Source organism: Calonectris borealis, chromosome 10, assembly GCF_964195595.1.
Source record: "Calonectris borealis chromosome 10, bCalBor7.hap1.2, whole genome shotgun sequence".
In the NCBI taxonomy this organism is placed as follows: domain Eukaryota; kingdom Metazoa; phylum Chordata; class Aves; order Procellariiformes; family Procellariidae; genus Calonectris; species Calonectris borealis.
Genome location: NC_134321.1, coordinates 2,262,928 through 2,277,828, shown reverse-complemented (window position 1 = coordinate 2,277,828; position 14,901 = coordinate 2,262,928). Strand labels below are relative to the sequence as shown.

At 42.3% G+C, this 14,901-nt stretch overlaps 1 protein-coding gene across 1 annotated transcript in view; it reads left to right on the top strand.

The window, feature by feature from the left end:
* Positions 1-14,901, top strand: part of ITPR1 (inositol 1,4,5-trisphosphate receptor type 1) — a 188,377-nt gene that overhangs the window by 151,414 nt on the left and 22,062 nt on the right. The window contains exons 49-56 of the mRNA XM_075158588.1: positions 37-159; positions 1,165-1,269; positions 2,099-2,291; positions 6,061-6,183; positions 9,895-10,070; positions 11,327-11,491; positions 13,115-13,310; positions 14,675-14,776. Of these exons, the coding sequence (XP_075014689.1) occupies positions 37-159; positions 1,165-1,269; positions 2,099-2,291; positions 6,061-6,183; positions 9,895-10,070; positions 11,327-11,491; positions 13,115-13,310; positions 14,675-14,776 (1,183 nt within the window). The remainder of the gene's footprint in view (positions 1-36; positions 160-1,164; positions 1,270-2,098; positions 2,292-6,060; positions 6,184-9,894; positions 10,071-11,326; positions 11,492-13,114; positions 13,311-14,674; positions 14,777-14,901) is intronic.

The following is a 14,901-nucleotide window of genomic DNA, read 5'->3' as shown; positions in this document are numbered from 1 at the left end:
CCTGAGCTGTCTCTTCACTGGCCTGTGTCTTTCTAGGTGGAAGTGATAAAGAAGGCTTATCTGCAAGGAGAAGTAGAATTTGAGGATGGAGAGAATGGGGAAGATCTTGCAGCATCTCCGAGGAACGTGGGACACAACATTTACATATTAGCTCATCAGGTAGAATTTCACCTACAGCTTTCGTAGCACCAAGTGTCACAAACCATGAATAGCAACAGGTCTGCTTTTCCCGGAAATTGTTTTAATAAGACAAACTCGCTGCACGTTCTCTTTTTATCAGAGCAAATCCTGATCCTTAAAGAATCAGAAAAGAAAATTCTGTAATACAAGAAAATTTTTGGAGTTTTCTTTTATAATGGGAAGCAGGCAGGCTCTTGACCAAGTTGCTGAAGACGCATGATTCAAGTTCTTGGCAGTACTGGGGAGCAAGGTATTATTTTTCAGCTGTATCAAAGGTTACTTCATACTCCCAAAGAAATTCTAATCACAGATCACTTAAATCGTAAGCAGAAATCTCACTCTGCTTTTATGGTTCTTGCCACATTCTCTCTATGTTGGTGCCAGTCAGGTTTGTTGAATTGATAGGATGTGGTGTTTGAAAGGTAAAAGGCCAGGGGGGGCTGGAATACATCTAGATCTATTTAATATATTGATGCTACATATATCACTCCATTAGAGACTTCTTGTTCCTTTAGCATCTGAGAAGAAAAAGCATCATTATGCTGTAAAATGAATTTAGAGCATCCAGAAGCATTTTTGGAGCAGTGCTCTGTGCATCTGCTTTTCAATTGATGCAAATTTTCTCTTCTGTCCCTGCCTAGATACTTGTGTGATTAGCACACCTTTGAATTAGGGTGGGTGTAGAAGGATAGACTGAACGTGAATGTTCAAAAAGTCTCCCAAGTCAGGTGAAGGGTGGGAGAGGATGGGTAAAAGAGGAGTACAACATGGATATTAAAAAAAATACATATTTGAATCATTCTGACTTGCTCCCAAAATAGAGCTGCAGGGTGTCTGGTTGGAATAGAACAAGTCTTCTGACAACTTTGCCCTTTCTTAGCAGCTGACTGCGTACTATTTCTTTTTTTATGCCAAAAATCAGAAATTTAATATCATAGAGAGACATCTGGTGTCTCCCACTCCCTTTGCATTCCTTTATTTTAGTTGGCTCGTCATAACAAAGAGCTGCAGAACATGCTGAAGCCGGGAGGTCAGATAGAGGGAGACGAGGCGCTGGAGTTTTATGCCAAGCACACGGCACAGATTGAGGTAAAGGGAAGCCGGTGGCTGCTGGGAGGTGGGGGGGGATGATCTGCTGCGGAAGGAGCCACCTGGAAGAGGAACGGTGGAGTTAAAGACTGGTTGCATTATACGTGGTATTTTGATTGAACAGACTACCTGTGTGTGGACTGTCATCTCTGACATGAGAATATAAGTGTACTTATTTTTTTATTTTATTTTTTGACAGCCGCTGGGGGGGAGCTATTTTTGAGCTGTCATGTGGGGGCTTTAAGATGGAGCTGAGCAGAGCTCTGTTGGCAGGAGGAAGTGTAACTTCGCTTCTGTTACATTTTGGCCGGTACTATTGCTGTATCCGTAAAGTTAGCGATAGCTTTTGCCATTCTTTCTGTATTAAAATGACATTTTGGCCTGATGCACAATCTAAGCTGCTTTTTAAAAGTAGAACATGCACAAACATGGAGAATTCACAAAACTCTCTAATAAGCAATATAAATGTAACTATTATTCCTCATACTCGCCTGTGGCTAAAATTTGCTAAGATTCTTGAACTGGGCGACCAGATTGCTCTGAAATTCAGCGCCGCTTTGGTGCAGGATTCACTGGGCCCCTTGGAAATCCCAGCTAAGTATTGCCAGGATAAGACCACAGCCTAGAAATTATCAGTTTTGGAGCTAAATGTAGGCCTGCTTTGAAAGGTGAATTAAGTGAAGTCTCTATCAAGCTGCTGTTCTACAAAACGTGTCCAAGTTTCTAAATGTACCTGGTTTGAAAGGGGAGGAGGAAAAAAAAAACCAGACAAACCAAGAAATAAAAGCATTTAATAACTAGGAAGAACTCTAATAAGGCTGCTGTTCAGATTGTCAGGTCGGACCGTACTATGGAGCAAATAGTCTTCCCTGTGCCCAGTATCTGTGAATTCCTCACAAAGGAGTCCAAGCTACGGATATATTATACCACGGAGAGAGATGAACAAGGCAGCAAGATCAATGACTTCTTCATGAAATCAGAAGACCTCTTTAATGAGATGAACTGGCAAAAGAAATTGCGAGGTAGGTTGCTGTTGCCAGTGTGGTTGTGTGGAGCATTACCAGCAGAGCGCTGAGGTCAGGTTTGCGGCGTTCGAAACGTTGACTTGGTAGCAGATGGTTCCCCAGTGTGGCAGCAACCTTGATAATTGTTTGAAAGAGTCTGCTCCTCTGCACGGTGGCAATATGTTGTAATGCAGTCAAGCTTAATGCAAGAGCAATATGGACCAACTGGAGGGGATCCAGGGGAGAGTGGTAAGAAGGATCACAGGTCGTCTTTTTTAAGATCCAACAGAAAGGAACAAATTTGTGGAGGCTTAGCTTAAACGAGAGAGCATTTGGTGGCAGGGAGAAATGGAGAAGACAGAGCTGAAGAAAGCAGTGGTCTGTTCTCCTTCCCTGCACTGGATGCATGAAGCAGTTCCCTTGCACTGCAAGGAGGAGTGAGGCTGGGTAATGCAACATGGGCTTACGGCATCTCCAGCAATGGAGGTATTTAAGAACAGGTTAAACATGCATTTTCCAGTAATGGTAAAAGTACAATTCGCCCTTCCTTTGGGCAAGGAATAGGCTGGCAGATGTGCCAACTAAGTCCCTTCCAGCCCTGTGATGCTAAAATAGCTGAGAGCAAGCATTTTCAAGCACTGCTTTTTCCTCTGAGGTTCCCGCTGGCAACTAGGAAAACTTTTAAAATTATATTTTAATTCATACAGTGCCACCACTTCTCCCAGTAAACTTTCTGACTCATTTGCTTAAAAGTATTTAAAAAAAAAAAAAAAATTAAAAAATCTTGTTTTCCTAAAGGAGAAATGTTGCACATGAGGCTCAGCTTCAGTGGGCAGCGATGAGTGGTTAGAATTTACCAACAATGACCCTCTGAAATGTGAGAGAGAAAGCAGCTATTCCCTGCTCAAGCCAACATCTGCCATCTGATACCGCTGTTGTTCCCCATGCTTGAATCGGCTAAACTCCAGTTGTTAGCGCGGGAGCGCAGACTGGCCCAGAACCCCCTCCTAGAGCAAATGTCAGAGTGGACTTGTACAGCTGCCTGCTGCTGTCAGCCACCGAAACCTGCCGGCAGTGCCAGGCACCCCACCCCAGCGCGGTTAGCAAAGGGTTTCCCCCTGACGGAGACCTTACCGGTACTCAATCAGCATTGCATATCATAGGAAAAAATTAGGTGAGAAGGGACCTCTCGACCTTCTTCATTGTGAAAATTATTTTTTTATAAAATTATTTCTCTTCTTGCAACCTCTGATGATTGCATTTCGCCCTTTCACTGTGCACCTCCGAGAAGAGCCTGGACTCTTTCCAGTTTGTTTTTAGGATGCATATGCACAGTTCACACTAGAGCTGATGATGTGTTGCACATTTGGTAACGGAAACTCAATATTTGCTTCTGATTGTTGGGATATGTGTGTGTGTGTGTGTGTATATATATATGTTAATAGATCTTTTAACAGAGAAAAGCAATTGTAATCATATTATTTAAGATTATCAAAGTCGGGTGCAGATAAGACCGCTTGAAACTTGGTCAGCTCAACTGAAATATTTTTCATGTGTATGAATTCTAAATAGAGTGGAGCTATTTCCACTGAACAGTGGATTAGTACTTCTGACAGCATGAAAATCCCCAGGAAGCTGCTTCCTAAAATGACAACTTCTAAGAACTCTACAAGAATATGGGAACATTTGACATCCTAAACAAATAGGCAACTTTGGTTTTGACAGCATCTATACATTCTGTTAGATTTTGTTATTTGAGTTACTTTAATTGTCTTCGAGGCTATCTCCAGGCAAGCTGTGAAGACATCCATAATTAACAACAGACCACAAATTGGTCAAGATCCACCTGCAGAAGTGGAGAATATTTCTTTTTTCTTTAAGAAACTAGAATCATTTAGTCTGTCTCCTAATACTCTGGTCTTGTTTGGCCATGATATTCTACATTTATACAATTGTTTCTCCCATCTTAAGTACAGGTTTGTGTTTTCGAGACATGATGGGCTGGCAGTGCTCTGTGCTGTGCTCATGTGATACCACTTACAGTTTATTCAAACCTGAGAAAGACTTTGTAAAGACCTGTGTACTTCCCCCTTCAGCTCATAGTGCTAGCTTATAATCTGAGCACCATAAGTCTCCCAAGGTCTTAATTAAGAATTGAGCCTGCCAAAACCAGGCAGAGATGCTACACCGGCAGATAGTCTGTGCCCATCCCCAACTGAAGGTTGAAAGTAAAACCTGGAACTTTATAATGACCCTTCGTATAACAATTTCATACAAATGAATTCAACCTGCTTACAAATTCTTCCAGTTAAAATGAAATTGAGAACTGCAATAATATAGAAATCAATGCCTCGTATATTCAAAACATTGCTACATCACATTTCAGTGAGGCTTAACGTGTGCCTGGCTAATTAGGCGCACTGAAGCTTGTGTTCCTACAGTGCCAGGCTATCTTTTTGTGGTCCTTGCCTTTGCATTCAGCTGTTCAATACGTTTGCTTTTTATGTGCATTTCAACTCACTATAATGAAGCATTGTGTAATTCTTTTAACCCTTTTTTTTTGCTTAAGATGCTAGAAGAGGTGATTTGCTGAAGAGAGGTGGTGGCTACTGCAAGGCTCAGAATTGCTGCATTCATTAACTTTTCTCTTCAGCCCCAGAGTTTGCATTTTCATCTCTTCCCTAAATTTCACCGTGAGCTTCTTTTTCTTTGCTCTCTGGTATCTGTACATGTTACCTCCTTCCAACAAGGAAAAACATTAGTTCTTTCCCTTCTTTGAGAGCATTTTTAATAGATTTTTTTTTTTGCCGCTCTAGACTTCAGCAGTACACAATTTGCTGTACAACAAGCCTGCAGGAGCTAAAATCAGGGGGATTTTGCCTTGATGCAGAGGGAATTACTGTAAGGCAGCTTCTTAGCTGTCCTTGTCGTCTTCTGGTCCACGACCACTGCAGAAAATGAATCCTGCTTTGTGTGCCTCTTGATTCTTGCTGCAGAGATTATTAAAATTAGGGGTCTTTTTGAGAAGTATTTATATATGGTGTTAAGAATTTAAAATGTGCAGCTGTTTTAACTGTTTAACTTAGCTCTGTGCAGATGTGCTTTGCCCACAGGGCAGAGGGAAGGCCAGCCGAGCTTCGACTCGGTTATTATTCTGGGGCTCTAGGGTCTATTATCAGCTTGAAGTAAAGTTGTCTTACTGGCTTGGCAACTAGTGCTAAACATTTTAGCTTTAGTGTTATGTCGCTACGCTGCGTTTTGTGTCTCAGTTGTCCACCTTGCACTGTCTTTGCTGCGTTTTTCCTGGCCTGCTGCCGCGGAAGGGAAGTTTGAAGGTGGGCAGTATCTGGTGCGGGTGAGCTGCCGGCAGCAGCAGCGTAACTGGGAGGGATGGGGCTGAATCTCACCACCATTGATAACGTGTACAAATTTTCTTCCTCCTAATTGTTCTTTGTGTGACTCTGAGTACAAAGTATATGGGAAACCTGAAGTCCTTGACCTCTGCCATTTCTGAACTCGTTCTCATGCTGCTGATGATTCATGTTTGAAAATATGTTCTTTTTTAACATGAGTCCTTTGCCTTAAAGCGCTATCCAGGAAACTGGAAGTACCCCAAAGATAGAGTAATAAAATAAAATTCAGAATAAGCCATGAATATTACTACTGTTGATGCTGTGCTTTTGGGCAAACTGAAAATAAAATAAGTTTTGGTGGAGATGAATTTTTTATATAGACCTCTTATTTTTTTAAATGCTTCATTAAAAAGAATTACTTTTCTCTTTTGCAGCTCAACCTTTCCTATACTGGTGTGCTCGCAACATGTCCTTCTGGAGCAGTATTTCCTTTAACCTGGCTGTCCTTATGAACCTGCTCGTAGCATTTTTCTATCCATTCAAAGGAATTCGAGGAGGTACCAATATTTAACATAAAAAATATGTGAACAAATGAGGTATAATGAGCCAAATTCTGTCCCCCGCTTGTGTCTGTGCATCCCTGTTTACTTCAGTGGAGATAGGAGAACAGAAATTGGGTTTTTTTAATTGCCTTGATTTAAATTGTGCTGTTCTCTTACTTTTTCTTGAGGCATTTGCAAGGAAAATGTAGAGCCATGCTTTTTCCTAGGGGAAAAAATTATCAAAGGCAGACATCCACCTTTTATTACTTGACTGTTCTACTTTGTGTTAAAGTTCTGTAATTAACTATTGAACTAAAAATATGAGGAATGTTAATTTGTTGTTTTCCTTGAGCTTGCATTTTATTAATGCCATTTTCCATAGAACTTTCATGGTAACATAGCACTCCAGGAGGCCTCTGAGTGTTGGGGCTGGGTGAGTGAGATTACCCTGCGTGGGCAGGTGAGGCGTACGGGAGCGAAGTGACCTGCCTCGTGCCGTTAGAAATCTATGGCAGATGCAGGAAAAGAGCCCATCTAGAAGTCCCGTACGCCTGCGAGCACTTAGAGCAGAGGTTGCCCTAGGGAGTGAGGAGGAGTGCGCCAGCCACGTCCCCTGGCTCGGGAGCAACCTGCCGCTCCGAGGTTCCTTGCCACCAGCGGGTGGCAGCTGGCCTTGCTATCATTTCTGACATAAAGTATAGGTTAACATGTGCGGTTCATGTGGGATTGCACAATCTTGCTGTAATAGGTCTCATGGAAGTCGCTTTTGATCCAAATAGTGGGTTTGTGTGACAGTGGTGGTTCTTAGAGCCAATTCAGTAAATACTCCCAGTGGAGTCCTGATGAGATTCAGCTGCTCTGCCTTAGATCCAGCCTCTCCCAAGAGGTGCATCCCAGGGCAGGTCAAGGGGTGGATTCATGTCAGCAAGAATCAGGAAATCTGGAGAAATATTCTTGTGAATGCCTCTATCACGTTTATCGCTTGCAAAGCTGGTGTAAAGGAAATACCTGGGTAGGAGCTTTTGCGATGTCCATATCAACTGGAGTAAGTAAGGACCCCAGCAGTAAAACCTCCTCCTCGAGAGGGTGATTCATGTTCGAGCCTTCACTTCCCTTTCTTTGAGATTCGTAATGCGACAGGGCCAGTGAGATGCTTATCTCTTCCTGTTGGACTTCCCTCTGCATCTTCCTCGCGTCCATTGCTAACTGCAGAACCCAAAGACAGTGCAGCTCAAAGACAGCAGTAGCCTGATCATAACAAAATTATCAGCTGAGCCCTCTGCGTGCAGCATAAAAGCCGCTTTTGCAGCTCACCAGTTAATTTCGATTGAGGAGAGCCGTAGTTTTGTCCAAGTAGTGTTTGATAGCAGCTTGTGGTCACAGTGGGCATGGAGAACTTGAATTTAGGGGTTCTGCATCCTGATAAAGCCTGTGAGAATATAGGGGATATTTTAGACCAAAATTGGGCGTTCCTGAGAGAGGGAAGAGTTACAGTTACCTTCTGCAACATCAGGCTGTGGTTTTGGCTGCGGTACCTCTGCATCGCAGCCTGTGACAGCAGACCATGGGGCTACCCGGATCCCGTTCTGGCTAGCAGCTGGTTGAAAGGTTTTAACAAGCACGAAAAGCAACTGAAATTTCTGTCTCTAGCTTCAAAGATTGCAAGTTAAAATTTAAAAGTCTGTATTTATGACTGCTAGGAAAGCTGGTAATTAGACGAGTTCATTGAGATTACAAGTTGCAGGACTAACAAGGGGATCATTTGGCATTTTGAAGATGCCCTACCCTGCATATTTGAAATACTTTATTTATCAAGTAACATTTTGATAAAATCTCTTCCTCTTCTAATTACAATCAAAAATGTAAAATAAATAAACACATGTGTATTTTATACTTAGCTTTAAAAAAAACAAAAAAAACAAAAACAACTTTGAAAACAGACCGTTTGGGGGAAGTTGTTAGTGTCTTGAATTGCTCAGACACGGTGAACTGAGCAGCTGATTAGCATCTGACTGTAGCAGAAGCAGTAAAACTTCTGACTTGAGGAGCAGAAACAAAACTGGATGCCTGGAATTTGGTACCGGAATGGTGAGAATTCCAGAAACAGGGAGAGCTCCCTACCGGGTGCTCCCGGTTACACGCTGCTCCTGCCAGCAGTCGTGTAATGGACTCCACGTGCTCATAGCAAGTCTTTGATGTTAGGTTGGGAGCAGACAGCTGATGTCAAGTGACCGCTGGCTTGGTGAGCTTCGTTTGCCGGCGGCAAAGACACCGCTCCCAGTTTGTCTCTCTGCGTCCCCAGGAGGGAGAGACGAGCCTGTGCCCTGAGCCCCACTCCCTCCTGCGAGTACTGCCCTGACCCGGGTCCCGCGAAGGCCTTTGTGCGTCATGGCATTGCGCTCCTCGTGCTGGCGAGCAGACCGTGGTGCCGGGCCTTTCCGAGGCGGGTGTTACAGGCAACAGTTGAGGACTTCATTAACTCTAGTTATTTTTGCAAGCCTGCTGGGAACTGCTGCAGCTTGTGAAAGCAAAAATATTCATGTGCTGTGGATGGCTTTGTAATAGCTGGGATGTTCAGACACCTGTGCAGGTGCAGGCAGGATCCTTCAGGATCTGCCTCTCACAGCAACTCCCAAGTCATTCCTAAGTGAGCTTCTGCACATTTTTCTCTCTCTTCCCTCTCTGTGCTGTTTATCATTCCCACTTGGGTGACTCTGTTTCAAGCTCTGCACCTTTTGCTGTTTAACAGCTCAAGTGGCGGTGGCTGCGTTGCTCTGGGATCCCAAACTCCCTTCAGACAGTGGAAACATCTGTTCAACTTTATACGCTTATTAAGTTTTAATTTCCATCTATCCTCTGCTGTCTTTATTAATCTACAGTGATTTGGAACAAAATTAAATGGCTGCTCGTGGTAGTCAGATGAGAGTAGTATTTCCTAAGCCTTCTGAGTTTGGGCGGGGAGGAGAAAAAAGCCCTCAGTGAGTATCTTGCCAGTAAGACACAACAGTCCTCTGAGTACGTTCTTGCAGAGGGGCTGCAGAGTGCTGTGAAATTTGAGGGGTCTTGCCTTTTTGTCTGTTGAGGTACCAGTTGCTTGAAGAAAAGCATTTTTGTTAATGTCAGTTTTAAGAAAAAGATGTCTTTTATATTCTGCATAAACCCAGGGTAAACGGTATTTTCGGCTGAGTATTTTTTATGGCTCTTTCAGAGAAGTGTATTTTTAGCAACACGGGCTGATGTTATGTAAGCAGACAGTCTCATGGGACAGTCTAAATAGAACCAGAAATAGCAAGAGATGACAAAAACTGGTACGAGGTTTTTGACCAAAAGCATAATAGGAGAATCTGCTGTGAATCTGGACCTGGAGGAGTATGTTGTCTGTCCTCACCCACCCATGCAATGCCTCTACAGAACGCATTAGCAAAATGCCTCTCCTTTTCAGCATTTAAGGTGTGTAAGTAATGAACACTAAAATGAAGAATCCTATAATACTGGTGCTTATCATTTACATAATGCTTTAGTAACAAGTTTGTAATTAAAATCTGCTGAAGGCATTGGGCTCAGATGTTCCACTTACCACTTTGAAATCAGCAATGTCTGAACATGAGGCTTAATGATACTCCACCAAAGATAAGATAAAATGGCATTTATTTGGTTATTTTGGTTTTATTTCGTTTGGTTATACAAAGTATTGGAAAGGGTTTTGTTTTTTCCTCTTCACCCTAGGTACACTGGAGCCCCACTTGTCAGGCTTGCTGTGGACAGCCATGCTGATATCTCTGGCTATCGTTATAGCCCTTCCGAAGCCCCATGGCATCCGAGCCTTAATCGCTTCTACAATATTACGACTAATATTTTCAGTTGGTTTACAACCCACTTTATTTCTTCTGGGTGCATTCAACGTAAGTATCGAGTGGGCTTTTTTTAAGTTCTCTTGCATCTTACGTAAGGGTTTCTTACCTGCTCGTGAACACGTCAGGCAAAAATAGCCAGGGACATTGGAGTAATTCCTTCTTTGGACTGTTTCTAGCAGAAGTGCTTTGCTGCTGTTCATATAATCCTGGTTCCCCAGGCTGGAGACCTCGAAGATTCCACTCAGTTTGGCCAGAGTCTAGAAACAGATCCCACTCCAGCCATAAATGCAAAGAAGTCTCTGTGACCCTAAAGTACACGGTTATTCGCTCAAACCTGTCTCCCGTTCAGTGACTAAGCTACAGTATTTTCGGGGTTGTGTAAGATTCACTAAACGATGCATTTCCCAAATGTCTGTCTGCAGTCTACCTGCCAGCCAAAAGCTGACACTAAGCAGTTTTGCTACAGTAATGTGTGGACTGAGCATGTAAGCTGAGCCACCGGAGAACTTCATTAACGCTCAAACCCGGATACTTGTGGTCTCTTCTGGCAAGTAAGCCAAAAGTGTTTCTCTCTGACTGAGTCAGCAGGAGCTGTGCAAAGATGCGTCTTCTCAAAGTACTTGTCTTTATTACGAGGTGCCCAGCTTTCAAGTGCATCATTTAATAGCACTCCTTGTCTTCAAAATACGTCACTGAGTGCCGTGTACTACAGAGTCAGAGTTGCATTGTGAGGGTGGTTGTTGTTGTTACTGGTAATTGTAGCATTTAACAGGTTCCAGGTAAGTTGAAGGCAGCCTTCCTGCTGGTGCTACACAGGAGGATTACTGGGTGCATGATCCGAGACTGAATTGCTGAGGGAATCTGGAGCACTTGCTTATTAGCAAGCAATAGGGGGTGTTTCAGTAAGTGTTGCTGTAGGCTGGAGAGTTACTTGACTGCAGAAAGTGCCATGCTTAGAACAGGGTTGGTTTCTTTTTAGGAAGGTTTACCTCTCACACCAGGGAGTGTTTTTACTTTCTTCTTTAAATCTTAGTCTTGATGCCCTTCGACAACAAGCTGGAGACAGGAGTCAGCGCACATGTCTTATTAGATGTGCAGTTTTAGTTTTGGCTCACTGTCTCAGCTGTGCAGAAAATGCAACAGAAAGCAGGTTTTGACTGACATGTAAAGTGCTGTTGTGTAACAGACAATTCAGCACGGTTATTGATATCATCATGGAGCCGAGTTATCTCCAGCTTTGAAAAATTGCCTTTTTTTCCTGAAAGACACGTGTTGTAACTAATTTATGGTTAATCTTTCCTTAGGTTTGTAACAAAATCATTTTTCTGATGAGTTTTGTGGGTAACTGTGGAACCTTCACTAGAGGATACAAGGCAATGATCATGGACGTAGAGTTTCTTTATCACCTGCTGTACCTTCTGATTTGTGCTCTGGGGCTCTTCGTACATGAATTCTTTTATAGTTTGTTGGTAGGTATTCACTTTGCCCTCAGAATGTTTTTGTGTCAATGTGTTTGCAAAGTCCCATCTCAGGCACATCTAGATGTGTCATACACCATTTGCTTTCTGTTTTGCTACTGGGCAACTGTTGTACAGGCGCTCTGGAGATTTTGCTTGGGAGAAGTTACGGTGGGAGGCTACGGGACTCCTGCCACAGCTCTTCTTCCCGATTTCTACAGACAAGCGGAGACTTTTTTGTTCTTTTGAAGTATATTCTACAGGACGTGTTTAAAGTTAAATTTAGTTAAAATTGCTCATTACAGTAAATGTGTATGCAGTTGCAATGAAGATTTTTAGCATTTCTCTCTGTGTTACCCCTCTTCTCGACTTCTAAGGTACAGGTTTTCTAGGTTAGATGTATTGCTTGTGATCCTGCTCTGACTTCCAAGATAATAAAACAATTTAAAATGTTGTGACGCCACACCACACCTGGTGAAGGTTTAAGCCTTCTAAAGGTCATATAAAGAAAAAAAAAATCATTGAAAAATCTAGCCATAGAAATGTTAGCTGAACAGTGGGCACTTTTGGAGTTACCATGCTATGAGTAAGAGGCACACAGTCTTCAAGATGGCTTACTCTGTTATTGTCAATAACTATAACATCGCGTCCCTGCTTTCTGAGCAGTTGGTTAACTCTGGAGTGTCTCCTTAGCTGTAGCTAGACTTCAAACCTCACATGACTGACACGGATGCCTGGCATATGTGTTTTTTCTGTTTGGGGTGGAATTCATCTTGCAGAGCACAATACTTACAAGAATAAGCACTGAAGGAGTATAACTAGTGTTGGTGGGGAAAACACTTTAAAGCAAACCTTAAATCCCATTCAGAACACTCTATTTTTGTCTCTTTGTTTGATGCTTGCTACATCCTCTGGTAACTGAATTGGTTATTTTCTATATTCATGTAGGTCCAATTTAACAGTATCTGTCCTCTCACTGTCAACCAGCATAGCCAGCCACCTGCCTGGGCTGTGCTGGTGAATTGTCACAGACCCAGAGGAGTGAAAATTGAAGGAAACATCTGTAAAGAAATTTAAACAGAGAATTTGGGCAAAAAATATTGCTCATTTAATTATACACTCAATAAACTAAGACTTAAAGGAAATAGCCAATTGCATTTTGAAATGAGCTGTTTTGAGATTGTGATGGGGCAGATAGTACTAAAAAAAAAGATGCAACAGTATGTGTTAGCATCGTTGTTTAATGCACGTACTGTATATCTAGCACTTAAGCGAGAATACCTGCCCTCACACCAGGTAGGAACTTCTTCCCATGCTGCTGCTCAGCACCGGAGTCCATGAAGTGCAGGTGAAGAGGAGGGTACAGCTGCCTCCGTTCTTTGTGTTTCAAAGCGCATGGCACAAGACTGGCACAGTGGGGGTGAGGGACCCTGTCTTCCTCGCTTCCTGCTCTATTTTTCTTTGCCAATATGTTAAATTTCAGGTAACTATAAAAAGGAAAAAAAAAAGCTCTTTAAAACATCAGATCGGTATCGTTAACATGCTGCCCCAGGTCATGGCAACATGTAGCATGCCACCAGTGGTATTGGTAGTACATGTGAGAAACAGCCTTTTTTTTTGTTCGTTGTCCTCCAGCTCTTTGACTTGGTGTACCGAGAAGAGACCTTGCTGAACGTCATCAAGAGTGTCACTCGCAATGGACGTTCTATCATCCTGACTGCTGTTCTCGCTCTCATCTTGGTCTACCTGTTCTCCATAGTGGGGTACCTCTTCTTCAAAGATGACTTCATCCTGGAAGTAGACAAGCTCCCTAATGAAACATTATTGCCAGGTTGGTACCAGTGCCTCCTTTCAACGGTTTGTGTTGAAGAAAGTATTGGGCTTTTGTTCCGCGGGGTGTGCTGAGTGTCTCCTTTTGGAAGACATGCTGATTACCTCACCAGTCTGACAATTTCTTTCTTACAAAGGACACTGTTTAAATAGAAAATAAAATTTAAAAAACCCAAAGTGATTGGGGTAAACGGATACCCCAGTATTTTTACAAGACGCTGCAATCTGCTGCAGCATAAAGAGGGATGGGGAGGAAGAACCCCTGGAGATAGCGCTTGGGCTCTTTTGCACACAGTTGAGATTTCTCCTCTCACTGTTTGCTAAAACAGTTGAGATTATCTAATTCAGCTACACCTACTCCCTCCCCCAGTTTAATTACAAGCAGACTTTAGGTAGGCCATCATGGAGAAGGCTCTGCACTGGGCGAATTCAGTTCCGCCTCGGTTTGCCAGAATTTGAATGCTTATATTGGCATTTAATGGTGGGGTTTAATTTCAATGTAACAAAAATTAATATTTTATCTGAAATAAGAGACTGAATATATATGATGGGCATCAAAGGGCATCAAAGAGATGCTCCTGTGAAGTAGAGGTTTATCTCTCTAACTCTGGTTTGCTCATAGTTTTTAAAGACTGTATTAACCTGCCTCAAATACTTGCTACAGTTTAAATTCCGTAGCAGACTTCTCTGTGCTGACCTTAGATTGCTTGTTTTAAGTTAAAATTTGGGGGTTTTTTACCACCCTGCAGCATCAAGCAACTAACTCAGTGGGTGGGAAGCACAGAAATGAAATTTGTTAGAGGAGAGGTTTGGGGTTTGCCTTGGTTTCTTCCTCTGACACTTGAGCTAGTCAGACAAATATTATTTGACATTCCCTCTATTTTTTCTAATTTTACTGCCAACCCCGTGAGAGACCCAAACCTCACTGACCCTATTATTTCACGTTTCCATGCAGCTGGAGAAATGCCAAAGATGTCTTACAATGTGGCAGTAGGTTTGTTTTGAACTTGCAAGGCATTGAAAGGCAGGTTTTCAAGGCACCTTGAAAATTCACTGTGCACTAGAACATAGTATTTTTGGAACAATTTCAATTAGTCTCTCAGCTTTGGAGCTGATGCAAAATAAATGCACAACTTTGGTCTTTAATTCATAGAAATAAGAAGAATTTTATGTTTGAATTTAAAATTCCTGAATGTGTAAATCACAAAGTACTGTGCCCTTCTAAACTCCAGGATAATATACTATTCTAAATCTACCTAGTAATTGCACACTGAATATGATGGGGTACCTTAGTATCTGAGAAGTAATCTTGCAAAACGTACAAACGTTAAAGTATCCATTTGATTCATCACCTCTTGTTTTTAGATCGCACAGAACCAGGTGAGACCATGACTGGAGAGTTTCTCTATTCAGATGTATGCAAAGCAGGTAGCAGTGAAAACTGTTCTTCAATCATTCCTTCAGACCGTAAGTATCTGCTGTTGAATTCATAACTCTCATCCTTAAATTTAAAAAAAAATTAATTTCTTTAAAAATCCTGTGTAATAAATTTGGGATCAAAGCTATCACGAGACTAACTTGAAAAAGGATTA